Here is a 27,744-nt window from a genome sequence, read left to right as displayed (position 1 = left end):
GAGCTTGGGCCCTTTTGCTGGTCTTGAACTCGCAACCTTGTGGTTTTGAGTGTGTGGCTGCAGTACAGGCATTTAACCACTGTGCCACCAGGGCTCCATACATGATTACAGCAGTGAGATTGATTTTGGCAAAAAAAATGGAAAACAACAGAGGTACCTTGGTCGAAGAGTAGATCTGGAAATTAGTTGATATGATGAGTATGGATATGTTAACTCAGGGGTAGGCAACCTGCGGCCCGCGGGCCGGATGCGGCCCGGCGAGGCCTTGGGACCGGCCCCAGCTCAGTCCTGCTGCCGATTGCCGCCGGCGCCTTTGGGGGGCAATTGTCTGTAGAAGCCTCAGAAACATGCATTTATATTAACATTTTTTAAAAAATCAGCAAATTTTTTCATGTGTCCTCCATTTTTTTTAAAAAAGTGTCTTCCATTTGAAAATTTTGTCCTACATTTGTCCTGGTTTATTTATATATTTAATTTTTTAAAAAATTATTTAATTATTTATTTTTTGGGTTCGGCCCCTCAGTTGTCTGAGGGACAGCAACCCGGCCCCCGGCTCAAAAAGATTGCCTACCCCTGTGTTAACTGCTAGATTAAAAAGATAAAATGTACATAAAGTAGAATAGGAATGGGATCCAAGACTACAGGACTCTGAGAAGGGAAACTTAAACATATTGAAACGCTAATTGTATGAATTGAGATAGAGTGATCACTCTAACACACAAAAGAATTGTTAAAAACATTGCTTTTGAAGTGGAAAAAAAAGATTTAAATGATAAAAGTTTATACAAACTGGACGGGCATGGGATGTCAATTGTAAATATGTATACTTGAAAAACAAAATTTGATGATTATTTTGTATACTACTACTTTGTACATTACTCTTTGTAAAATATTTTTTAAAAAATAAAATAAAGTATTATCTCTGTGTTTGAGTTCTTTGCTATCATACGTAATAGCCTTTAATGGGTTGGGTATTGTGGATTTTTATGATTTACTGTAATATGTATTATATTTTTACATTTTTGGAAAACCTGCCTGGATCTGAAGGGAGAGGCGGCCTAAAAATAAATAAATTAATAATAATAATAATAATAATAATAATAATAATAATTTATATTTCCCCACCTCTCCCAGGTGGATCGAGGCGGGATCACAACCCAGTATAAAATACAATACAATTACGATACAACAAGTCAATAAAAACATACAGTTCACAATTAAAAACTATAAATTACAAAGAGACAAAGGACAGGGTGTGCTCATCCTTTTCAGGGAGATGGGTCTATATCTTAGAGGAAATCGGGTGGATATGCTCCCTGGAAGAGTTTTTAAACCATTTAAGCTGAAGTCCTAAATCCTAGAGCCTCAGTGAACTAAATGGGTTTTATGTCTGAATAGTTACGTATGGGGATTGCACTCTAAGACTAATTGGTCAGTAAACCTTGCCACCTCTTTGCAACCAGAGCGGGGAATCTGAAATCCAATAGTGAGAAATGCGTGTCTTCCCCCAAAAGGGATTCTCCACAAATATGCATGCAGTGTATGACACTGCACAGTCGGCCACTCTAGAAGCTATTGATCACTTATAGTTGATAGTAAGGGCTTTTATACTAATTTTCATGGTTTAAGTCCTGTATTCTTTTTTGTTCTTGTAGGATCTCTGCTCAGGGCTGCCATCTGGACAAATCTGCCACGATGAACAGAGGCTAAAGGTGATATTTGCAGATCTAGCCCGACATAAAGAGGATGCCCAGCAACGAAGTTGGGCTCTTTATGAAGATGAAAATGTTATCTGCTGTTATTTGGAGGAACTGCTTCGTATTTTGGTAACTACCGTCTTGGTTTTGGTAGAACTGGGATCTGTTAAATTTTTGTGTAAATGTGTGTATTCTGAAGTGATTAACAAACAACTGAAAGATATATGTTTCAACTGGTTTTATATAGTTGCTTTAACACACACACACACACACACACACACACACACACACATTTAGGATTAACTTCATCCTTCTGGGAACCAGAACTAAATTGGGAGAAGTGTCATTGGTCTACTTTTTAATGGATCCCCCACGGATACCAAGCTCCAACTGTATGTTAGGAGTTAGTGTTTTTGTGTGATAATACTGAGATCTACAAACAGACTTCCAAAAAGTTATGGTAGCAGTGTCCATTTGGCTGGACATCCTCAGTAGATTTTTGACTTCTGAACAGCAGAAACCATGCCACATCATAGACTTCAGAGAGGGTTGGCCCTAAGACAAAAGGAGCTTCTGTTCAAGGAGTAAAATCCCAGTTTTTACTTGGACTTGCAGAACTAGTAAGGCGGTTCTTTGGAGAAGTTATGTTATGGGGCTGTTATAATGATACACTTTCAGCATGATTAATTTTTGTAAATGGAAATTAATGTGGTTTGATAAGCCCATAGTTTGGTCTCCTCTGATTGCCACTAGAAAGAGTCTATTCTTGATACCTAGAAAATTTATTTTTTTCTCCATATTTTCAGACAGATGCAGATCCTGAAGTTTGCAAGAAGATGTGCAAGAAGAATGAATTTGAATCAGTTTTGTCCCTTGTTGCATATTATCAGATGGTATGAAAGTACATTCTGTTGTCCTTGTACCAGGATAATGGATTGTTCGGTCACACAGCTTTTATTAAATCCTAAATCACTATAGCATAATTATTGTTCATATATCAAATCTGTTCAAGGAAAATATTTTTAGACAAAGTTAAGTGTATCTGAGCATGAGAGTAATCCGGAGGTTGCATCAGGACCCTCATGCTGCCCGCAGAATTCCCTGTTCTGAGAATAATTCCAGTTGGTCTATTTAGCTCACAAATTCATAAGGTACCTATGAAAGCAGGATTATTCTGCTACTTAAATTGCTTTATTATTTGAACATAAAGAGGGATGTCAACGTTCACATGTAGCACTTAACACACACAAGAACTAAGATATGCAAAAAGGTGGTAGTGGATAGCAAATTAAAGAATGGCAATGGGCAATGCTCACCAGTTAAGAAGCCAGGCTCCAACCTGAGGAACAATGCAAAGTGGATTGGACTCAGATCGCTTCCCAGGACTGAGTTTGGCTAGCAATCTGAGGAATTTCAGCAGGAATCTGACCACATGTCTGCCTGACCCCAACTGAGACTGAAATAGGAGTGCCCAACCAGGGGTATTTATGGCTAAACCTGACTTGAGGCAACTTGAGTTGATTTTTCAGGAATCTCAAAAACAGTAGGATTCCCACCTTGTTGATGGTTTTCACTTCAGAGTTACAAAAGGAATACTTTTGGTCAGTGGTGGTGATTTAATCAAGCAGGAATAAGATGAGGACAACCCCAGGGAGTTTGGGGGACAGGATCAGGTGTGGGAAAGTACAGTGTGAGGCTAGCAGAAAGATTGGTTTAGTGCTTTTGGTTGATAAACCTTTGTTTGTGACCTTCAAGAGGAAATGCACAAAAGTGGTGGCGTTCTTTCCACATGACCTCAGGTCTGTGTGAGCAGTCAAAAGTTCACTTAAAGGTAATCTTAGCTTTCCAGGTTCATGCTCATGGCCTCTCTATAACTGCTATTATAATAAAAATATAACAAAATATTTGTACCCCAAAATAAAGCAGGGTATGCAGGCTGTAGTAACAGTTCTATGGCCAGAAGATTGGAACTAGGGGAGGAAGTATGGAATCTGATATTTATGCACTGAAACAAGAGAGAATAAGGTGTACACAGATCCAATGCAATGCATGTTCTGGGCTGACTACTACAGGGAAAGACTGGAAGAAAACAGGTTTTGTATCTGCGTCACAGACTCTTTCTTAAATGGTATTAAATAAGGAGTAGTAGAGTCAATGTTAGGAACTCGCAAGATAAAGCTAGCTTCTTTGTTTTTAAAAGCCACACTCAGGAATAGAGGTAGCAACTTTCCTGTCATTGGGAGGAAGGATTTCTGAGAATGCCTTGGGAACATGGGCAGGCTGTTCCTGCTCGTCTCTTAATTGAGGCACATCTGTGCATTGGTAAACAGCTCTGGATTGGAAATTAGGTTATGAAGAGCCTTCCCTGGGACAAAGGAAGGAAATCAAGTATGCAGAGTAACATGTGGGAATTTGCCTTTGGTGCTTGCAAAAAATACTTCCCTTGCTCCATTCCATTCTGAAGGTTTATTGCTGTTGCAGTCTGGCCTAGATAAAATAATCTTTTTAGTCTCCCCCCCCCCCCCCACTGCATAGCTTCATTAATTGTTTATTTTTATTTAAACATTTCTTTTCTAAAAAAAATAAAGAGCATAGAATATAACGCAAGTTGGGAATGTGACTGATAACCCATGCTTGTAGCCCTCAGATTAGGGGGTTTTCCACATAATGTTGCTTTCTATGATTAGCTGAAATTATTTCTGTAGGAAGAAGGCAATGTGAGGGTTAGGTTCCACAGTGGGATTCAAGGTGGCTTAGTATGAATTAGGAAGGCTCTCTTGTGGGAATAATCCTGTTTTCCTCTCAGTCTGAGCAGTGTACAGTTGGTGCTCTTGTTTTGTGGTCATCCTCTTCTGACATAACCTGTGATATTACAAATCAGCATAGAAGATTGCTGGAAGGTGGTGATAAATAAGTCTGCATACAAGTAGGAGACAGGTATCCAGTACAAAGTTGTGGAAGTCAGCATTAGTTTCAGTGACTTGTCATTAATGACTTGGATGCATCAGTGGAGAGAGTTGGTGTCAGCTGTACAACTGATAAAAACCGGAAGACTGAAAATACTGGGCAGGACAGTTGCAATTTCAGAATAATCCTAGATTGGGACTCTGGGATAGCAGCAAAAAACCAAAAATCTGTAGTAGAAGGAAAAAGTACATGTTGGGAATAACTGGCAACAGAATGCTGACAGTGATCTGAGGTTGTCCAGGGTAGCAAGCACAAGCTAAAAAATGGAGGTCATATACAAAAGGCCAATGCTGTTTTAGGTTTGCAGTAGGTAGAAAGTTGTTGATAACTGCCTTCGAGTTGAACCTGACTCAAGGTGACCCTGTGGATGAGACGTATCTTAATCCCTCCTATGTTCCACTGCTCTGCTTAGATTCTGCAGATTGAGGCCCATGACCTCCATGATTGAGTCTAGCCATCTAGCGTGAGGTCTTCCTCTTTTTCTTCTACCTTCTACCATCCCTAACATTATTGTTTTTTTCTAAGGTGTCATGCTGTCTCATGATATAGTCAAAATACAACCGCCTGTGTTTTCCTGTCTTGGCTTTGAGGGTGAATTCAGGCTTGTTTTGTTCTAGGATGCACTTGTTTATTTCTTTGCTGTCCACAGTATCCTGAGCACTCTTCTCCAGAACCACATCTCAAATTATCTTCTTCCTATCCGTTTGGAAGATTCAAACTGCAGTACTCAGTTTTATCTTTACTCTTTAGGTTTTGTCTAGTTCTTTCATGACTGCCCTTTCCATGTACCTTGTAGCATGTTTTAGTTTACTGATATGCAGATTTTAAAAGTTTAAAAAAAAAAAAAAAGAAACCCAGTGCACCATCCCTTGTTTTACCCCTGAAGTGATTTCCCCCAAGGAACGCTTCCTCTCTGGTGTTGCCCACTTCAGCTGTGATTCTACCAGCAGCAGCTCCTTCCCAAGGGGACATGTAGTCCTACCTAACTATTCAGCCAGTTTTTTTTGGGGCCTGGTTCTGCAGGGAGCAGTCTAGAGCAGGCAGCAGTCCCACCAGGTGAGGTTAACAGCAGGAAGCAAGCAAGTGGGCAAGCAGCAGACCTCTTTCCTGGGTGAGTGGGGGGGCTGTTCTTCTTCTCCTTCCTATGTGCTGGCTCTCAGCATACTTTGATGAAAGGTTCTGGAAAGCAGATTGCAGGTAAGGATGCAAGAACTTATGTGCCTCCATAAAGTGCCTCTTATTACCAGTAGGCAGCTTGGTAGCAAAGATGTATTTTGGCACTTCTAAGATACTGAATATTATACCAGAAAGAAAACAGAAAACAGTAGTTCCCTCCTTGTGAATAAAAGAAGAAACAATGGTAACATTTGTATTACATGTATCTCACCATTTCATTTTTAAATTAATATTTGTTAGATAGTGCAGTCATAGAAAGTATATACAATCGCCACGCCGTTTTCGCGGGAGAATCCATTCTGGACCACCACCACAACCCTCCCCCCCCCATGAAAAATTGCCAATATTCGAGCCCCATTGGCTTAAATGGCAGTGTGCACCCAGGAGCCCACACCCCATTTTGTCTCCCTCCATTTGCCACCCATAAGTGGATGAGGGATGCAGACTCCAAGTCCACAGAAACGGAGGGGAGACTGTATAAAGTTACATTTAGAAACCTAGTAACTACAATAACAAAAGCCTTGGAGAATACGTCTAAATTCAAAATAAAAATAATCTATCCATTCCTTATCAGTAATCTAATCTGTTTTAGTAACTTTCTTAATAATAATCTTCAATAATCTTTCTTAGTCATAGAATCTATTTTGTATCACTAGCATTTTGATATTCTGAAAGGCTGATTCCCATGTGTTTGTTCACACACTTACCAGTAAACAGAGGTTGATTGGCCTTTACTCAGCTCAGTTCTTACAACTGATTATTTGCTTAATGAATAACATTTATCAAAAAAAGAGAGCAGAAAATTCTTTTCTCTTAAGAGTTCTTCCTTTTTTAGGAACACAGAGTTGCATTGCGGTTGCTGCTTCTGAAGTGTTTTGGAGCAATGTGCAATTTGGATGCTTCAATCATCTCTGCTTTGGTGAATTCTGTCCTGCCAATGGAGCTGGCCCGAGATATGCAGACACATACACAAGGTGAGACATATTCATCAAATGGGTCTCATTGCAATTGAAAGATCTCAGGCTCTTCTTCTGCTTGTCATGGATATGTCAAGGTATTTTAAGGACTAGTACCCAGCACTTCTATTAGCAGGAATAGGAATAGATATTGGTATCAGCATGTGGTAGAAACACAGGATACAATTTTAAGAAATAAATAATAGTTACTGTTTGAACCATGATTTAATCTGTTACTGCAGGAGTCTCTGACACAGGTGGTATGGGAAGAAACTTTGCTACCAAGCAGAAACAGTGTCAAGGCTGGGAATTGAACAGAAGATTGAACAATGAGATAAAGTAGATCTTTAACCTGTTTGTTATTGTTGTGTGCTTTCAAGTCATTCTGCCTTACAGTAAACCTAAAGTGAACCTATCACAGGGTTTTCTTGGCAAAGTTTGTTGAGAGTGAGTTTGCCATTGTGTTCCCTTGAGATCAAGAGAGTATGACTTGGGCAAGGGAAACCAGTAGGTTTCTCTGGCCAAGCATGTATTCAAACCATGGTCTCCTAGTGTTTTTCTCCAACACACAAACCACTATACCACACTGATTCTCTCTTACCTACCCTTAATCAAATAATCTGTTATCAAGCCCACTTGGAAGCAAAGGATGCAGCTATCAGATAGTCTTTAGTAAGTCTAAGTTTTGGCTTGCCTTTACAAAACATCTCTTTGATAGCTTAGTGAGCAAGATGCTGGTTGAAGGACTTCGGAGTCAGCTGCATGGCTGCTATCTCCCAGATCATTAGTTATGCCCTGTAAATCTCGATAATAATGTTGAGTTGTCAACTGAGCAAATCTGTGGAGCTTAACACCAAGTTTAGTTTCAAGCATTTGGATTTTTGAAAATGATATTCATGACTGCCAGGAAAAAAATCATACTTGCCTAAGAAAATGTGGACTAAGTTTAGATTCAACCTATAAAATATTTTTCTGGAAACAAAACAGTGATTATAATTTATTGGGGCCTAAATGTATATTTTAGGAGAAGAGAATACTGTTTGGTCAAAGAACTGGGGAAAGATAGATGATGCTGTGATGGAGGAGAATAAACTAATTCTGCAGTTAGTTTATTGCTGCCAAATGCTGATTTAATTCTCATGGCTTTTTGTCAGTTCTCTGGTTTGATGGTCAAAGCATCCCTTTTCTGGAGAAAGAGGTCCATGATGTCTTTTTAGCAGCTGCTTCTTCAACTCTTGCATTTGGATATTGAATGGGCAACATTTTAGCAATTAAGGAAGAAATTGAATGGCTAGGAAACATTATCACTTTACAGACCGCCCAAAAAGGGCGGTCTGCCGGTGCCTCCGTTTCTGCTGCCAGGAAGCCTCGGCCTCGAAATGGGGAGGGTTCTTGGTGGCAGAAAAAGAAGCCGCAAAAAGCGGCTTCTTTTTGCAGTGCAGTAATGACGCCGCAAGGTGTCAATGGTGCACTTGCTGTGTCATTTCTGCGCCACGACGTGCGGACACTAAGCGTCCACGATGTCAACATGGCGGTGCCCATGTGTATAGGGCGCTGCCATTTTGTACGTACTAGGTACATACTAGGGTTAGGGCGTCCGGAAGGGACGCCCTTTCATACCCTAGTACGTACCTAGTATTATTATTATTATTATTAACCTTTATTTATGAAGCGCTGTAAATTTACACAGCGCTGTACATGCAATCTTTTTAGTTAGACGGTTCCCTGCCCTCAGGCTTACAATCTACTTTTTGCCCATGCGGAATGGGCCCTTTAAGTCACATTGTCTATTTCTGCTGTTTAGTATATGTGGAAAAAAATAAATAAAAATAAACCCAGATATACATTTTTAAAATAAATCAAAGTTTTGATTTTTAAGGAAAGTTAATTGAATTTTATTTTTATTTTATTTTACATTTTATTTATTTATACAGGTATTCAAAAATCCAAAGTCCAAAACATTTCTGGCCTTAAGCATTTTCAGATATGGGAGACTCAACGTGTATTGTTAACTTAATACACAGAAATACTATGTACATGCTTTGGCATGTAATCAAGGCAACTAGAATAAATTCTGCCATAAGCATAAATGCATGTTGAATGAGATAATATTAATATGTAGGTGAGCATTTTTAATTAATTAAGAACTTTATTATAAAACTTACATAACACAGAAAAAAGCACATATCAAATAATATAACAACCATACCACAACACATATGCATTATGTACACATTCTAATACAACTATTCTAACATAGACATTAAACAAAAGATATGACAGGAAAAAAACATATTCTGTTCACATACTTCCCAAGTAATCCATGTAAACCAAATTATTTAGCTTGCAGAAAGTTCCCTACTGTATCATAATACTTAAACTTCTAAATACAGGATTTAGTAGAAGTAAACGAATTATTTGTTACTCATTTTAGCAAATATATTTAATCTAGATTGGTAGTACATTCAAACATTTCCATCCCTCCTCTACTTTATCCAGCAAACTTTCTTTCAACGTAGCAGTCAGTGTATCTAATCTCTTAGCTTCTCTTAGATTGATTAGCCATTCTTCTTCCCTCAGAATTTCGGTATTCTCCCAAAATTTAGTGTGCAATGTTCTTGCCACTGTGACCATATAGATAATTATACGAGAAAATTTACAAGTTATATCTTTTTCTAATTTACACGTCATATTTAACAAAAAAAAGTAAAGAGTGTAATAGTATGTTTGCTTGTAGTATATCTATCATTATGGATTAGTCCCCCAAATTCCACTGCTCTTTCACAGGCGAGCATTTTTTGTGATTTTGTGCTGGTGTATTATTATTATTATTATTATTATTATTATTATTATTATTAACCTTTATTTATAAAGCGCTGTAAATTTACACAGCGCTGTACATACAGTCTTTTTAATTAGATGGTTCTCTGCCCTCAGGCTTACAATCTAAGAAGACACCACACAAAAGGAGAAGGGAGTAGTGGTGGGGAAGGGGATGAGGTCCAGCAGTTCCTCTCTGCCTCCAAGGCCTGGACCAAGGCAGATGGATTGTAGGGAGGGCTTGGCTTCATAATGGATGGTTAATCTTCATCCAGGGAGGCAAGTGACAATTATGCAAGGCCTGGGAACGCTTCTCTGAACAGGACGGTCTTCAACTCCATTTTGAAGCTGGTTAAAGAAGTGATGGCTCGTGTTCGGGGGGGGGGGAGGTTCCAGGAGGGAGGGGCAGCGAGTGAAAAGGGGGTGAATCTGAGATGGGGCAGAGGAAATCCTGGGCTGGGACAGCAAACCTTGACTACCAGAACGGAGGGCCCGAGTGGGAAGGTGAGCAGAAAGAAGGTCTGATAAGTAAGGAGGGGCCTGCCCATGGAGGGCTTTAAATGTGGACAGCAGGGGCTTATACTGAATGCGGAAAGGGAGGGGGAGCCAGTGAAGGAATGCCAGCAAAGGAGAGATATGGTCAGAGCGGTGGGCGAATGTGATAATGCGTGCAGCTTAATGCTGGACAGAAATTAAGGGACGGAGGTGAGAAAGAGGAAGCCCTGCCAGAAGGATGTTACAGTAATCAAGTCGTGAGATCACTAGGGCATGGACCAGGATCTTGGCAGTAGAGTCAGAGAGAAATGGTTGGATTTTGGCAATATTGTACAAAAGGAATCTACAAGCCTTGGCTGTGGTCTGGATCTGAGGGATACACGACAGGGAAGAGTCAAAGATAAAACCAAGACTGCAGGCTTGCTGGACTGGTTGAATAGAAGTGTGGTTCACAGAGACAGAAAAGGAGTGTGGAAGGGTGGACTTAGGAGGAAAGACAAGAAGCTCCGTCTTGGACATGTTGAGCTTCAAACGCCGATGGCGCATCCACTGTGAGATAGCTGTGAGACAAGACGAAACTTGCTGTTCAAGCCTTGGAGAAATGTCAGGGGTGGAAAGATACAACTGGGTTTCGTCGGCGTACAGATGGTAGGATGTGTAAACACCTTCGCACAGTCATACTTTCTCAGGTTGCACAAGCATGGTATCCTGTTCAGGGCTGCACAGGCTTTGTGATGCCAGAAGAAACTGTTGAGTATACAGTTGAACTACTTTGACACTTCCACACAGGCAGTCCTAATAATAATAATAAAAAAAATTTTTATAACCGCCCTTCTATAAACCAAGGCGGTGTACAAACTTCATAAAAACATGGCATTCCATACATAAAACACACATATACCAAAATAAAACACAATCCATTAAAACATTCCAGCCAGCTGCCACTGCTGACGTAGAGGGGGCGGCGAGAGTTAGTCGGGGCTTGCATCAGGGAATGCTTGCTTAAATAAAAAGGTCTTCACTCCTTTCTAAACTGGCCAGGAGGTGGCCGAGCGGAGCTCAATGGGCAGAGAATTCCAGAGGGTAGGGCGAGATGGTAAAAGTCCTCTTAGAAGTAGAGGGTTAGTCCGGCCCCTGGAACCCTCAATAGCTGCTGCCCAGATGTTCTAAGCAGTGGGTGGGGAGTTGGCTGGATTGTTGCACACCAGGAGAGTGTGTGGCTATACCACCCATTGCAAAAATCTGTTTAGTAATGCAGATCAACTGTTTGCTGATGCTTTTGCAGTCCACCACACCTCCAGTGTTCCAAGAACATGCTTTTTCTGGCCAAAAAGGGTGACTTGCTTTTCTGAGAAGTCCCCAGAAGTGGCCATTTGTCTTTTTAAAGGGTTGCATGTGCACACCGCTGCCACATACACAGTCTACAACAGAAATAATTTTTTTTTCTTCAGAAGCAAAAGTTGATTACTTTCTGCTTATTTGTTTTTGCATTTTTGGTCATCTTTATGGCTTTCAGTGGCTGAGGAATTGGCCCCTGAATCTGCTGCCCATCCCTGTAATAGGAACCATAATTTCACATGTAAGTCTTCCAAGAGGATCCATCAGCCTAAGTGCCAGGACTTGATTTAATTTAACAGTGAAATTACCTTTTCCAAAGCAGCAATATACAAGAAAGAGAGAGAGAGCACAAGGGGATTAATTATAACAAAATAAAAATGAAACTAAACTACAGAACAAGAATATTTTGCATTTGTTCCCCTCCTAAGCTGTGGAAGGGATTGTTGAGCAGTGGCTGTCTACATGTAAAATGACAACGGGGTTCTTCCCTGAAGATGAAAGAAATTAAACCAGCAGTCCTGCTTAACACAAATGAAATGAGTGGAGTGTTTGGTGGAGCAGCTAGAGTCGATGACTGTGTGATGTGGGAGATGGCAATGGACTTCCTACACAACCACATGGCTGGTGCTGTGTTGTCTAGTCTATCCCTGTACTGCTTGTGGTACAAATACAATCTTTTGAGATTTGTTATGCTTACAAACGTATGAGCTTTCTCTTTATCACAGCAGTTTATTGACTGTCTGCGGTGTCTGAAGTGTTTGTGCTTTTTATCTTGGTATTCAAAAGTCTCTGTAGGGTATTTTTCCCCCTGCTGGTTAAGATGGCTATGCATGAAGACGGAGCTTTGACTCTTCACTTTAGCAGGAAACTTGTCTGTGTTTTAAGATTACTACTGGCTTGCTGCTATCTAAAAATAAACTTTCACTTGCATCCCTTACTAATGTATACATTAGTTTCCATCATGCCTCTTTTTTGTCTGCATTATCTGCTATTCTTTGTTTCCCCTAATTCCTTTCTCATGTAGGGCACTCTCATAAGAACTGTGTGGTCATACCTGTAATTCACATCAGCAGTGCAAACCATATTCTGCTGGCGGTTGTGTTGTCCCTTTAGATCAGGGGTCGGCAACCTCCGGCCCGCGGGCCGGATGCGGCCCGCGGAGGCCATTGGAGTGGCCCCCGACTGCTGCGCCCATACTGGGTGGCAACGACAATGACCAAAATTGGCTTGTTGAAATTGCGAGTAACAGTAACCTAGATTCAGTATGGGACAGCTAAGGTCTGTCCCCAAAGAGAGAAAAGGAGGTTGGCAGTCCAAAAAAGTTGGGGCCGATGGTTAGGTACTGAAAAAACATCATTTCAAAGAAACTGTGGCAAATAGGGCACGCCAAAAGAGACCCTCTTGGCTCAAAAGGATGTAATGCCTTTCACATGCAACTATTATCTAAAGATTTCTAACCTACCAGTTAGCAGCTAGGAACTCCTTGGCTAGATCTAAGTGCTGCTCTGCTAGGTCTTTTTGCATAATCAAGGAGCATACCCCAAAGGCACTTCCTTCAGAAGATGACATGCATCCAGTCTAGTGGCAAGAGTGTAACTATCTCACTCAAACTAAGGGTGGGAGCATGGTGAGGAATAGATGAGGACTGAGGGCTGTGACATCAATGCTGGAGTCACTCCAGGTCTTGTTTCACTTGAACGGAAAAGTAACATGTACAATAGGGGGGAAGCAATCCAGATCTTACTTAGGGTGGCTGCGGTTACTCAGAGAATCTTTCCTCGGGTGCTCCCAAGTTATGGAGATCCAATATCTCCCCCAGTTTGAAAGCTTTAAAAAGCAATCAAGACCTATCCTTACCGGCAGGCCTTCCAACCTACCATTCCAACAAAACCGTCAGTTTAACGATTCGTTAGCAACGCCCACTGCCCTACTTTTATCAATTGTTTTAACAACTGTTAATAATACATTTCTTATTATGGTTGGGAAGTTGGGGGTTGTTGGATGACAATGGGCAAGAGACATTATTGTATGTTTATTGTATTTTAGGATTGTTTATTATTAGCGCTTTCTCCTCTTTTGGAGAAGCAGGCTACTTCCTATTTATATTTTCATCATCATCATCTCATTCTAATTAAGAAGAGAATTAGAGTGACTGTTATTACCAATGCACAAATATGAATTAATGTATCTAATTGAGTTAATGACATAGGCTGGCATGTGCAAAAGCCCTATGATTTGAGAGTCCCAAACTGCGGCTACCTTTAAGGTTGTGATTGAGCCAATGAGCTGTTGCTAGTTGACCCATTTCAGCTCCCTAGTATATACACATCTTTGAGGAATATATTTCCTGTGTACTGACTGAATTAAACTAATGTTAGAGCTGTTTGCCCTTCAGTTCCCAGGACACTGAATCGAACAGGGCATCCGTTTTATCGTACTAATTTCGCTTATGATGACACAGACCATTTTTCTTAAAAGTCATTTTGAGGATCCATTGGATTAAATAGCGGATGGAAATTGCTTTAAATAAAGGCAAGTTAAAAGTATTATCTTTTTGATGTTGTTAGTGCAAACAAAACAAAACATTACATAATAAAAACTGCGAGAGAAATTGATCCAACATTAATGGCAAAACGTACAAATAATGAACAGACAATTTAGATAGATTATAAAACAGAAGAATTTAAGAAAAGGAAAATGAATTAGGGACAAACTGGAAAAATGCCGCTCCAAAATTGTTACAAACTTACGGTTGTATTGTTAAAAAGAGAATAGAAGAGAAACATTACAAACGAACATGCTACTTGCGGCAAAAGATATTGGCAGGAGGACATTGACCCGGAAAAGTTGGGAATTAGCTGAAGAAGGACACAACAATTTACAGCATGGAAAAATCGCGTGGATCTCGAAAATTAGCGAAAATCTTAAGGCATGTGGGAATACATGCTGGAGGTGTAAAAAATACTGTGACTGGGTGGTATATGGTAGTAGGAATTATACACTAATCTAGTAAACTTATTAAAAAACTATTCCTAAAGTACATTTGAAATTATAAAAATTAATTTCAAACTGTCTCCTGAATTCATTTATTAAAAATGCTAATAGGTAACAAAAGAAATGAGTAGAAATGTATCAGATAGTGATTTATAATAATAATACTCATGTAATAATTTGTTTTATTATATACGCATCCAAAGATCATAGCGGTGAAAACAGCAAGTACTACTTAGCAAGAAGCTAATTTGCCCCCAAACAGTCTGGAATCGTCTTTAGCGACTCGGGAAGGATGCAAGCCTGCGTCGGCTGTGGGACCTTTTGTGGTCTTGAACTCGCAAACCTTTTGTTTGAGTGAGTGGCGCAGAGTACAGGCATTTACCCCACTGTGCCACCGGGCTCCCTACCTGATAAGCCGTGAGATTGATTGGCAAAAAAAAATGGAAAAACCACAGAGGTACTTGGTCGAAGAGTAGATCTGGAAATAGTTGCATGCTGGTAGATATGTTAACGGCAGATAAAAGCAAAATGTACATAAAGTACGAATAGGGAATGGGATCAAGGACTACAGGACTCGAGAAGGGAAACTAACACAGATTGAACCGCCTAAATGGTATGCATTGAGACTAGAGTGATCACTCTAAACACACAAAGAATGTTAAAACATTGATTTGAAGTGCGAAAAAAAGATTAAATGATAAAAAGTTTATTTACACACTGGACGGGCATGGGTGTCAAGTGAAATATGATACTTGAAAAACAAAATTTGATGATTATTTGTATACTACTCTGTGACATGACCTTTGTAAAATATTTTTAAAAAATAAAATAAGTATATCCTGTTGGTGAGTCTTGCTATCAACGTAATAGCCTTTAATGGGTGGGTATGTGTGGATTTTTATAGGATTTACTGTAATATGTATATATTTTTACATTGTTGGAAACCCGCCTGGAGCTGAAGGGAGAGGCGACCAAAAATAAATAAATTAAAATAAGAATAAACTAATAATAAGATATAATAAAATAACCTAACCATAATAATAAGAATAATAATAATAATAATAATAATAATAAAATAATACTAATAATTATTATTTCCCACCTCTCCCCGGTGGATCGAGCGGGGATCACAACCCAGTATAACATACAATCAATTACGATACCCAACAAGTCAATCAAAACATACAGTCACAATTAAAAACTATACACACAAAGAGAACAAAGGACGGGCGGGGTGCTCATCCTTTTCAGGGAGAGGGTCTATATCTAGAGGAAATCGGGTGGAGGGGATGGGGGGGAGGCAAGCCCTGGAAGAGTTTTTAAACTTTAAACTGAAGTCCAAATCCTAGCGCACCAGTGAACTAAATGGGCTTTGTCTGAAATTACGCAGGGGATTGCACTCTAGACTAAATTGGTCAGTAAACCTTGCCCACCTCTCAACCAGCGCGGGAATCGAAATCTAATAGTGCGAAATGCGTAGTCTTCCCCAAACGGAGATTTCCACAACATGCATGCAGTGTATAGACATGACAGTCCGGCCACTCTAGAAGCTATTGATCACTAAGTGATATTAAGGGCTTTATACTAATTTCATGACTTAAGTCATGTCTTCTTTTCTTGTTCTTGTAGGAATCTCTGCTCCGGGCTGCCATCGGACAAAATCTGCCACGGATGAACAGAGGCTAAGGTGATATTTGCAGATCAGCCCCGACATAAAGAGGATGCCCAGAGAAACGAAGTTGGGCTCTTTAGGAAGACTGAAAATGTTTATCTGCTGTTTATTTGGAGGAAAACTGCCCTTCGTATTTTGGAACACTCCGTCTTGTTTTGGTCGAACGGGATCTGTTAAATTTTGTGTAAATGTGTGTATCTGAAGTGATTAACACACAACTGAAAGATATAGTTTCACACTGGTTTATATCGTTGCTTTAACACCCAACACACACACCACCACACACACCACCACACAACCACACATATTAGGATTAACTTCATCCTTCTGGGAACGAACTAAATGGGAGAAGTGTCATTGTCACTTTAATGGATCCCCCCGGATAACCAAGCCCAACGTATGTTAGGGAGTTAGTGTTTTTGTGGATAATACTGAGATCTACAACAGACTCCCAAAAAGTTATGGTAGCAGATGTCCCTTGGCGGGACATCCCAGTCGATTTTGACTTCTGCGAACAGCAGCAACCATGCCACATCATAGACTTCAGGAGGGGTTGGCCCTAAGACAAAAGGGAGCTTCTGTCAGGAGAAAAATCCCAGTTTTTCCTTGGACTTGAGAACTAGTAAGGCGGGGTTCTTTGGAGAATTCTGTTATGGGGCTGTATAGATACCCTTTCAGCATGATTAATTTGTAAATGGGAAATAATGTGGCTTTGCAAAGCCCATAGTTTGGTCTTCTCTGATGCCACAGAAAGAGTCTATTCTGATACTGTACCTAGAAAACTTATTTTTTTCTCCATATTTTCAGACAGATGCAGATCCTGAAGTTTGCACGAGAGTGCAAGAAGGAGAATGAATTTGAAATCAGTTTTGTCCCTTGTTGCATATTACAGCTGTTGAAAAGTACATTCTGTTGTCATGTACCAGGGATATGATTGTCGGTCACACAGCTTTTATTAAATCCTAAATCACTAATCGCATAATGATTGTTCATCTATCCAAATTGTTCAAGGAAACTATTTTTAGACAAAGTTAAGTGTATCTGAGCATGAGAGTAATCCGGATGGTTGCATCAGGACCCTCATGCTGCCCGCAGAATTCCTGTTCTGAGAATAATTCCAGTTGGTCTATTTAGCTCACAAATCAAGGGCGAGTACCTATGAAAGCAGGATTATTCTGCACTTACAATTGCTTATATTTGAACCAACAGGGATGTCAACGTTCACAGTAGCACTTAACACACACGAGAACAAGATATAAGCAAAAAGTGGTAGTGGATGCAAATAAAGATGGCAATGGGCAATGCTTACCATTTAAAAGCAGGCTCCAACTGAGGAACAATGCAAAGTGGATGTGGACTCAGAATCGCTTCCCAGGACTGAGTTTGGCTAGCAATCTGAGGAATTTCAGCAGCGGAATCTGACCACATGTCTGGCCTGACCCCAACTGGACTGAAATAGAGTGTCCAACCAGGGTATTTATGGTCTAAACCTGACTTGAGGCAACTGAGTTATTTCGTTTTCAGGAATCTCAAACAGTAGGATTCCCACCTTGTTGATGGTTTTCACTCAGAGTTACAAAAGGAATACTTTTGTCAGTGGTGGTGATTTAATCAAGCAGCAATAAGATGAGGACAACCCCAGGGAGTTTGGGGGGGACAGGATCAGGTTTGGGAAAGTACAGTGTGAGGCTCGCAGAAAGATGCGTTTAGTGCTTTGGTTGATAAACCTTGTTTGTGACCTTCAAGAGGAAATGCACAAAAAGTGGGGTTGTCTTTCCACATGACCTCAGGTCTGTGTGAGCAGTCAAAAGTTCACTTAAGGTATCTTAGCTTTCCTTCAGGTTCTGCTGGCCTCTCTATAACTGCTATTTAAATAAAATATAACAAAATATTTGTACCCCAAAATAAAGCAGGGTATGCAGTCTGTATAACAGTTCTATGGCCAGAAGATTGGAACTAGGGAGGAAGTATGGAATCTGATATTATGCACTGAAACAAGAGAGAATAGGTGTACACAGATCCAATGCAATGCATGTTCTGGGCTGACTACTACAGGAACAGACTGGAAGAAACAGCTTTTGTATCGCGTCACAGACTCTTTCTTAAATGGTATTAAATAAGGATAGTAGAGTCAATGTTAGGAATCGCAAGATAAACTAGCTTTCTGTTTTGTTTTTTAAAAGCCACACTCAGGAATAGAGGTAGCGCAACTTCCTGTCATTGGGAGGAAGGATTTCTGAGATGCCTGGAACTGGGCAGGGCTGTTCCTGTCGTCGTCTCTTAATTGAGGCACATCTGTGCCATTTGGTAAACAGCTCTGGATTGGAAATTGGTTATGAAGAGCTTCCTGGGACAAAGGAAGGAAATCAAGTATGCAGAGTAAACATGTGGAATTTGCCTTTGGTGCTGTGCAAAAATACTTCCCTTGCTCCATTCCATTCTGAAGGTTTATTGCTGTTGCAGTTGGCCTAGATAAAATAATCTTTTTAGTCTCCCCCCCCCACCCCACGCATAGCTTCATTAATTGTTTATTTTATTTAAACATTTCTTTTCTAAAAAAAAATAAAGAGCATAGAATATAACGCAAGTTGGGAATGTGACTGATAACCCATGCTTGTACCCTGCAATTAGGGGGGTTTTCCACAAATGTTGCTTTCTATGATTAGCTGAAATTATTTCTGTAGGAGAAGGCAATGTGAGGGTTAGGTTCCACAGTGGATTCAAGGTGGCTTGTATGAATTAGGAAGGCTCTCTTGTGGGAATATCCTTGTTTCCTCTCATCTGAGCGGTGTACAGTTGGTGCTCTTGTTTTGTGGTCATCCTCTTCTGACATAAACCTGTGATATTACAAATCAGCATCGAGAGTTGCTGGAAGGTGGTGATAAATAAGTCTGCATACAAGTTAGGAGACAGGTATCCAGTACAAAGTTGTGGAAGTCAGCATTAGTTTCAGTGACTTGTCATTATGACTTAGATGCATCAGTGGAGAGAGTTGGTGTCAGCTGTACAACTGATAAAAACCGGAAGACGAAATACTGGGCAGGACAGTTGCAATTTCAGAATAATCCCTAGACTGGGACTCCGGGATAGCAGCAAAAAACCAAATCTGTAGTAGAAGGAAAAAGTACATGTTGGGTAATAATGCAACAGAATGCTGACAGTGATCTGAGGTGTCCAGGGTAGACAAGCACAAGCTAAAAAACGGAGGTCATATACAAAAGGCCAATGCTGTTTTAGTTGCAGTAGTAGAAAGTTGTTGATAACTGCCTCGAGTTGAACCTGACTCAAGGTGACCCTGTGGATGAGACGTATCTTATCACCTCCTATGTTCCACTGCTCTGCTTAGATTCTGCAGATTGAGGCCCATGACCTCCATGATTGAGTCTAGCCATCCAGCGTGAGGTCTTCCTCTTTTCTTCTTATACCTTCTACCATCCCTAACATATTGTTTTTTCTAAGGTGTCATGCGTTCATGATACTAGTCAAAATACAACCGCCCTGTGTTTTCCCTGTCTTGGCTTTGAGGGTGAATCAGGCTTGTTTTGTTCTAGGATGCCACTTGTTTATTCTTTGGCTGTCCACGTATCCTGAGCCTCTTCTCCAGAACCACATCTCAAATTATCTTCTTCCTATCCGTTTGGAACATTCAAAACTGCAGTACTCAGTTTTATCTTTACTCTTTAGGTTTTGTCTAGTTCTTTCACCTACTGCCCTTTCCATGTACCTTGTAGCATGTTTTAGTTTACTGATATGCAGATTTAAAAAGTTTTTTAAAAAAAAGAAACCCAGTGCACATCCCTTGTTTATACCCCTGAAGTGATTTCCCCCAAGGAACGTTCCTCTCTGGTGTGCCCACTTCAGCTGTGATTCTACCAGCAGCATCCTTCCCAAGGGGACATGTAGTCCTACCTAACTATTCAGCCAGTTTTTTGGGGCCTGGTTCTGCAGGGAGCAGTCTAGAGCAGGCAGCAGTCCCACCAGGTGAGTTAACAGCAGAAGCAAGCAAGGGCAAGCAGCAGACCTTTCCTGGGTGAGTGGGGGGCTGTTCTTCTTCCCTTTCTATGTGCTGCTCTCAGCATCTTTGATGAACGGTTCTGGAAAAAGCAATGCAGGTAAGGATGCAAGAACTTATGTGCCTCCATAAAGTGCCTCTATTACCGTAGGCAGCTTGGTAGCAAAGTGTATTTTGGCACTTCTAAGAACTGAATATTATACCAGAAAGAAAACAGAAAACAGTAGTTCCCTCCTTGTGAATAAAGAAGAAACAATGGTAACATTTTTATTACATTATCTCACCATTTCATTTTTAAATTAATATTTTGTTAGATAGTGCAGTCATAAAGTACAGTATTACAATCGCCACGCCGGTTTTCTGCTTTAGAATCCATTCTGACCACCACCACAACCTCCCCCCCCACATGAAAAATTGCCAATATTGCGACCCATTGGCTTAAATTCAGTGGTGCACCCAGGAGCCCACACCCCATTTTGTCTCCTCCATTTGCCACCCATAATGGATGAGGGATGCAGACTCCAAGTCCACAGAAACGGAGGGAGACTGTTATAAAATTACATTTAGAAACCTAGTAAACCAGTACAAATAACAAAAGCCTTGAGAATACGTCTAACTTCAAAATAAAAATACTATCCATTCCTATCAGTATCTAATCTGTTTTTTAGTAACTTTCTTAATAATAATCTTCAATAATCTTTCTTAGTCATAGAATCTATTTGTATCACTAGCATTTTGATATTCTGAAAGGCTGATTCCCATTGTTTGTTCACACACTTACAGTAAACAGAGGTTGATTGGCCTTTACTCAGCTCAGTTCTTACAACTGATTATTTGCTTAATGAATAACATTTATCAAAAAAACGAGAGCAGAAAATTCTTTCTCTTAAGAGTTCTTCCTTTTTTAGAACACAGAGTTGCATTGCGGTTGCTGCTTCTGAAGTGTTTTTGAGCAATGTGCAGTTTGGATCTTCAATCATCTCTGCTTTGGTGAATTCTGTCCTGCCAATGGAGCTTGGCCCGAGATATGCAGACACACACACAAGGTGAGACATATTCATCAAATGGGTTCTCATTGCAATTGAAAGGATCTCGAGGCTCTCTTCTGCTTGTCATGGATATGCAGAGGTATTTTAAGACTAGTCCCAGCACTTCTATTAGCAGGAAGGAATAGATATTGGTATCAGCATGTGGTAGAAACACAGGATACAATTTTAAGAAATAAAATAAGAGTTACTGTTTGAACCATGATTTAATCTGTTACTGCAGGAGTCTCTGACACAGGTGGGTATGAGAAGAAACTTTGCTACCAAGCAGAAACAGTGTCAAGGCTGGGAATTGAAGCAGAAGATTGAACAATGAGATAAGTAGATCATAACTGTTTTTTATTGTTGTGTGCTTTCAAGTCATTCTGCCTTACAGTAAACCTAAAGTGAACCTCACAAGGTTTTTTGGCAAAGTTTGTTGAGAGTGAGTTTTCCATTGTGTTCCCTTGAGATCAAGAGGGTATGACTTGGGCAAGGGAAACCCGTAGGTTTCTCTGGCCAGCATGTATTCAAACCCTGGTCTCCTAGTGTTTTTCTCCAACACACAAACCACTATACCACACTGATTCTCTCTTACCTACCCTTGATCAAATAATCTGTTATAAGCCCACTTGGAAGCAAAGGATGCTGCTATCAGATAGTCTTTAGTAAGTCTAAGTTTTGGTTGCCTTACAAAATCCTCTTTGATAGCTTAGTGAGCAAGATGCTGGTTGAAGGACTTCGGAGTCAGCTGCATGGCTGCTATCTCCCAGATCATTAGCTATGCCCTGAAATCTCGTAATAATGTGAGTTGTCAAATGAGCAAATCGTGGAGCTTAACACCAAGTTTAGTTTCAAGCATTGGATTTTTGAAATGATATTCATGACTGCCAGGAAAAAAATCATAATTGCCTAAGAAAATGTGGGATAAGTTTAGATTCAACCTATAAAATATTTTCTGGAAACAACACAGTGATTAATTTATTGGGGCCTAATGTATATTTTAGGAGAAAGAATACTGTTTGGTCAAAGAACTGGGGAAAGAAGAATGACCTGTGATGGAGGAGAATGGGAATTTGCCATGTGCGGTATTCCCTTCTGAGATATACCTGTAGGCATCTAATAAGTGGAACCAAGATTTGGGTGTCCTAAATGGTTGCTTTAATGTGGGATTGCTTATATGGGACCTTAGTTTTGAAAGCCAGTTTATGAAAGAGAAAATTTCAAAGTATTAGAGATGATTTTTTTATTAAATACGTTCAGGAGAACTAGCCATTTCTACTCCTCAATATCATAAATATGCAGCAGACAGAATAAAATATTCTGCAGTTATTTATTGTGCCAAATGCTGATTAATTCTCGCTTTTGGTCAGTCTCTGGTTTGATGGTCAAAGCATCCCTCTGGAGAAAGAGGTCCATGATGTCTTTTTAGCAGCTGCTTCTTCAACTCTTTTGCATTTGGATATTGAATGGCACATTGTAGGCATAAGGAGATTGAATGGCAGGAAACATTATCACTTTACAGACCGCCCAAAAAGGGTGGTCTGCCGGTGCTCCGTTTCTGCTGCCAGAAGCCTCGGCTTGAAAGGGGAGGGTTCCTGGTGGCAGAAAAAGAAGCTGCAAAAAGCGGCTCTTTTGCAGTGCGAATGACGCCGCAAGGTGCCAATGGTGCACTTGCTGTGTTCATTGCGCCACACGTGCGGACACTAAGCGTCCACGATGTCAACATGGCGGTGCCCATGTGATAGGGCGCTGCCATTTTGTAGTACTAGGTACATACTAGGGTTAGGGCGTCCGGAAGGGACGCCCTTTCATACCCAGTACGTACCAGTATTATTATTAGTTATTAACCTTATTTTAAGCGCTGTAAATTTACACAGCTGTACAGCAATCTTTTTGTTAGACGGTTCCCTGCCCTCAGGCTTACAATCTACTTTTTGCCCATGCGGAATGGGCCCTTGTTCCTTTTTAAGTCACATGTCCTATTTCTGCTGTTAGTATAGGAAAAAAATAAGTACAGTAAAAATAAACCCAGATAACATTTTTAAAATAAATCAAAGTTTTGATTTTAAGGAAAGTTAATTGAATTTTATTTTATTTTATTTTACATTTTATTTATTTATACGTATTCAAAAATCCAAAGTCCAAAACATTTCTGGCCTTAACATTTTCAGATATGGAGACTCAACGTGTAGTTAACTTATACACGAAATACTATGTACATGCTTTGGCATGTATCAAGGCAACTAAATAAATTGCCATAAGCATAAATGCATGTTGAATGAGATAATATTATATATGTAGGTGAGCATTTTTAATTATTAAGACTTTATTATAAAACTACATAACACAGAAAAAAGCACATATCAAATAATATAACAACCATACCACAACACATAGCATTATGTACACACAAACAACTATTCTAACATAGACATTAAACAAAAGATATGAAAGGAAAAAAAACGTATTCTGTCACATACTTCCCAGTAATCCATGTAAACCAAATTATTTAGCTGCAGAAAGTTCCCTACGTATCATAATACTTAAACTCTAAATACAGGATTTAGTAGAAGTAAACGAATTATTTGTTACTCATTTAGCAAATATATTAATCTAGATGGAGTACATCCAAACATTTCATCCCCCTCTACTTATCCAGCAAACTTTCTTTCACGTAGCAGTCAGGGATCTAACTCTTAGCTTCTCTTAGAGTTGATTAGCCATCTCTTCCCTCAGAATTCGGTATTCTCCCAAAATTAGTGGGCAATGTCTTGCCAACGTGACCATATAGATAATTATACGAGAAAATTTACAAGTATATCTTTTTTCTAATTTACACGTATATTTAACAAAAAAAAAAAAAGTAAAAGAGTGTAATAGTATGTTGCTTGATATCTATCATTGATTATGGATAGTCCCCCAAATCCACTGCTCTTTCACAGGCGAGCATTTTTTGTGATTTTGTGCTGGTGTATTTATTATTATTATTATTATATTATTATTTTATTATTACCTTTATTTATAAAGCGCTGTAAATTTACACAGTGCTGTACATACAGTCTTTTAATTAGATGGTTCTGCCCTCAGCGTACAATCAAGAAGACACCACACAAAAGGAGAAGGGAGTGTGGGGAAGGGGATGAGGTCCAGCAGTTCCTCTCTGCCTCCAAGGCCTGGACCAAGGCAGATGGATTGTAGGGAGGGCTTGCTTCATAATGGATGGTTAATCTCATCCAGGAGGCAGAGTGACAATTAGCAAGGCCTGGGAACGCTTCTCTGAACAGGACGGTCTTCAACTCCGTTTGAAGCTGGTTAAAGAAGTGATGGCTCTTGTTCGGGGGGGGGGGAGAAGGTTCCAGGAGTGAGGGCAGCGAGTGAAAAGGGGTGAATCTGAGATGGGCAGAGGAAATCCTGGCTGGGACAGCAACCTTGACACCAGAACGGAGGGCCCGAGTGGGAAGGTGAGCAGAAAGAAGGTCTGATAAGTAAGGAGGGGCAGCCCATGAGGCTTTAAATGTGGACAGCAGGGGCTATACTGAATGCGGAAAGGGAGGGGGAGCCAGTGAAGGAATGCCAGCAAAGGCAGAGATATGGTCAGAGCGGTGGGCGATGTGATATCGTGCAGCGTAATGCTGACAGAAATTAAGGACGGAGGTGAGAAGAGGAAGCCCTGCCAGAAGATTTGTACAGTAACAAGTCGTGAGATCACTAGGGCATGGACCAGATCTTGGCATTAAGTCCAAGAGAAATGGTTGGATTTTGGCAATTGTACAAAGGAATCTACAAGCCTGGGCTGTGGTCTGGATCTGAGCGATACATGACAGAGATACAAAGATAAAACAAAGACTGCGGGCTTGCTGGACGGGTTGAATAGAAGTGGGGTCACAGAGACAAAAAAGGAGTGTGGGAAGGGTGGGGCTTAGGAGGAAAACAAGAAGCTCCGTCTTGGACATGTTGAGCTTCAAACCGATGCTCGTCCACTGCGAGATAGCTGTGAGACAAGACGAAACTTGCTGTTCAAGCCTTGGAGAAATGTCAGGGGTGGAAAGATACAACTGGGTTTCGTCGGCGTACAGATGGTAGGATGTTAAACACCTTCGCCAGTCATACTTTCTCAGGTGGCACAGCATGGACTGTTCAGGGTGCACAGGCTTTTGATGCCAGAAGAAATGTTGAGTATACAGTTGAACTACTGACACTTCACACAGGCAGTCCTAATAATAATAATAATAAAAAAATTATTTTATACCGCCCTTCTATAAACCAAGGCGGTGTACAACATTCATAAAATACATGGCAGTCCTATACATAAAAACACTATACCATAAAATAAAACACAATCCATTAAAACATTCCAGCCAGCTGCCACGCCGTACGTAGAGGGGGGGCGGAGAGGTTGTCGGGGCTTGCATCAGGATGCGCTTAAATAAAAAGGTCTTCAGCTCCTTTCTAAACTGGCCAGGGAGGTGGCCGAGCGGAGCTCAATGGGCAGAGAATTCAGAGGGAGGGCCGAGATGGTAAAAGTCCTCTTAGAAGTAGAGGTTAGTCTGGCCCCTGGAACCCTCAATAGCTGCTGCCCAGATGTTCTACGAAGCGTGGGTGGGGAGTTGGCTGGATTGTGCACACCAGGAGAGTGTGTGGCTATACCACCCATTGCAAAAATTGTTTAGTAATGCAGTCAACTGTTGCTGATGCTTGCAGTCACCACACCTCCAGTGGTTCCAAGAACATGCTTTTTCTGGCCAAAAGGGTGACTTGCTTTTCTGAGAAGTCCCCAGAAGTGGCAATTGTCTTTTTAAAGGGTTGCATGTGCACACCTGCCACATACACAGTCTACAACAGAAATAATTTTTTTTCTTCAGAAGCAAAAGTTGATACTTCTGCTATTTGTTTTTGCATTTTTGGTCATCTTTGGCTTTCAGTGGCTGAGGAATTGGCCCTGAATCGCTGCCCATCCCTGTAATAGGAAACCATAATTTCACATGTAAGTCTCCAAGAGGATCCATCAGCCTAAGTGCCAGGACTTGATTTATTTAACAGTGAAATTTACTTTTCCCAAAGCAGCAATAAACAAGAGAAGAAGAGAGCACAAGGGATTAATTATAACAAAATAAAAATGAAATAAACTACAGAACAAGAATATTTGCATTTGTTCCCCGCCGACTGTGGAAGGGATTGTTGAGCAGTGGCTGTCTACATGTAAAATGACAACGGGTTCTCCTGAGATGAAAGAATTAAACCAGCAGTCCTGCTAACACAAATGAAATGAGTGGAGTGTTTGGTGGAGCAGCTAGAGTCGATGACTGTGTGATGTGGGAGATGGCAATGGACTTCCTACACAACCACATGGCTGGTGCTGTGTTGTCTAGTCTATCCCTGTACTGCTGGTGGTACAAATACAATCTTTTGAGATTTGTTATGCTTACAAACATATGAGCTTCTCTTTATCACAGCAGTTTCTTGACTGTCTGCAGTGTCTGGAAGTGTTTGTGCTTTTTACTTGGTATCAAAAGTCTCTGTGGGTGTTTTTCCCCTGCTGGTTAAGATGGCTATGCATGAAGACGGAGCTGGACTCTCACTTTAGCAGGAACTGTCGGTGTTTTAAGATTACACTGGCTTGCTGCTATCTAAAATAAACTTCACTTGCATCCCTACTATGTATACATAGTTTCCATCATGCCTCTTTTTTGTCTGCATTATTGCTATTCTTTGTTTCCCCTATCCTCTCATGTAGGGCACTCCATAAGAACTGTGTGTCATACTGTAATTCACAGCAGCATGAAAACCATTTGCTGGTGGTTGTTTGTCCCTTTAGATCGTCTTCCATCCGCTCAGAGGCAATATCTGTTTTTGGTGATTGTATGCTTCCTAGGTGTGGATAAATAACATATAATATGCACATCATTAGTATCATTATTCTATATCAGCAACCCCGGGTTTGTTTGTTTTTTTCAGTCATGGCATTGAAATACATACATGAAGTACATTAAAATTTAATACAGACATTAAAAAGTGCAGGATCTAGATTAGATTAGAACACAGCCAACTTATCAAATGGATTTGCTTCTGAAAAAGGCTCCCTGCCCTGTCAGTTTGAGCCCCTCTCTGTGTTGTTCTTGTTGTTTTAATATATCTTTATTCAAATAAATTTTAGAATCATAGAGTTGGAAAAGACCGGACGGGCCATCCAGTCCAACCCCCTTAGAAACAAAACAAACACATAGCAATATAAGTTGCACAATACATTTTCTTAGGACACAAAGACAAAACAGTTGTGAGAATAATTTCATCTCCATACATACTATTCAGGAGTCAGCAGTGTCAGACTTTGATAGTCACAGAATTGCTTGAGGCCTCAAAAATACCTGGTGCTCAAAGTCCTGCTGTTGTGATTGACAGTTAATAGAAGTTTATTGTAAAAGCTAAAAGCCATCACAATATAAAATAGATCCAAACAGTAATATACACAAACAGTATTAAAAAAGGCACAAAAACCACAAATAAACAACATGGTAAAATTAGTAAAAGGACCCATCAAAAAAAAAACATAATATCATAAATGATAAAATAATACACAAAAACTGAATGA

At 40.2% G+C, this 27,744-nt stretch overlaps 1 protein-coding gene across 2 annotated transcripts in view; it reads left to right on the top strand.

Moving 5' to 3' along the window:
• Positions 1–27,744, top strand: part of NCKIPSD (NCK interacting protein with SH3 domain) — a 158,187-nt gene that overhangs the window by 109,812 nt on the left and 20,631 nt on the right. For both annotated transcript variants that reach the window (XM_042451691.1, XM_042451692.1), the window contains exons 6-8: positions 1,656–1,826; positions 2,504–2,590; positions 6,676–6,814. In XM_042451691.1, coding sequence (XP_042307625.1) covers positions 1,656–1,826; positions 2,504–2,590; positions 6,676–6,814 — 397 coding nt within the window. The remainder of the gene's footprint in view (positions 1–1,655; positions 1,827–2,503; positions 2,591–6,675; positions 6,815–27,744) is intronic.

Source organism: Sceloporus undulatus, chromosome 2 (genome assembly GCF_019175285.1).
Source record: "Sceloporus undulatus isolate JIND9_A2432 ecotype Alabama chromosome 2, SceUnd_v1.1, whole genome shotgun sequence".
Classification (NCBI taxonomy): Eukaryota; Metazoa; Chordata; class Lepidosauria; order Squamata; family Phrynosomatidae; genus Sceloporus; species Sceloporus undulatus.
This window is presented reverse-complemented; position numbering and strand designations above follow the sequence as displayed.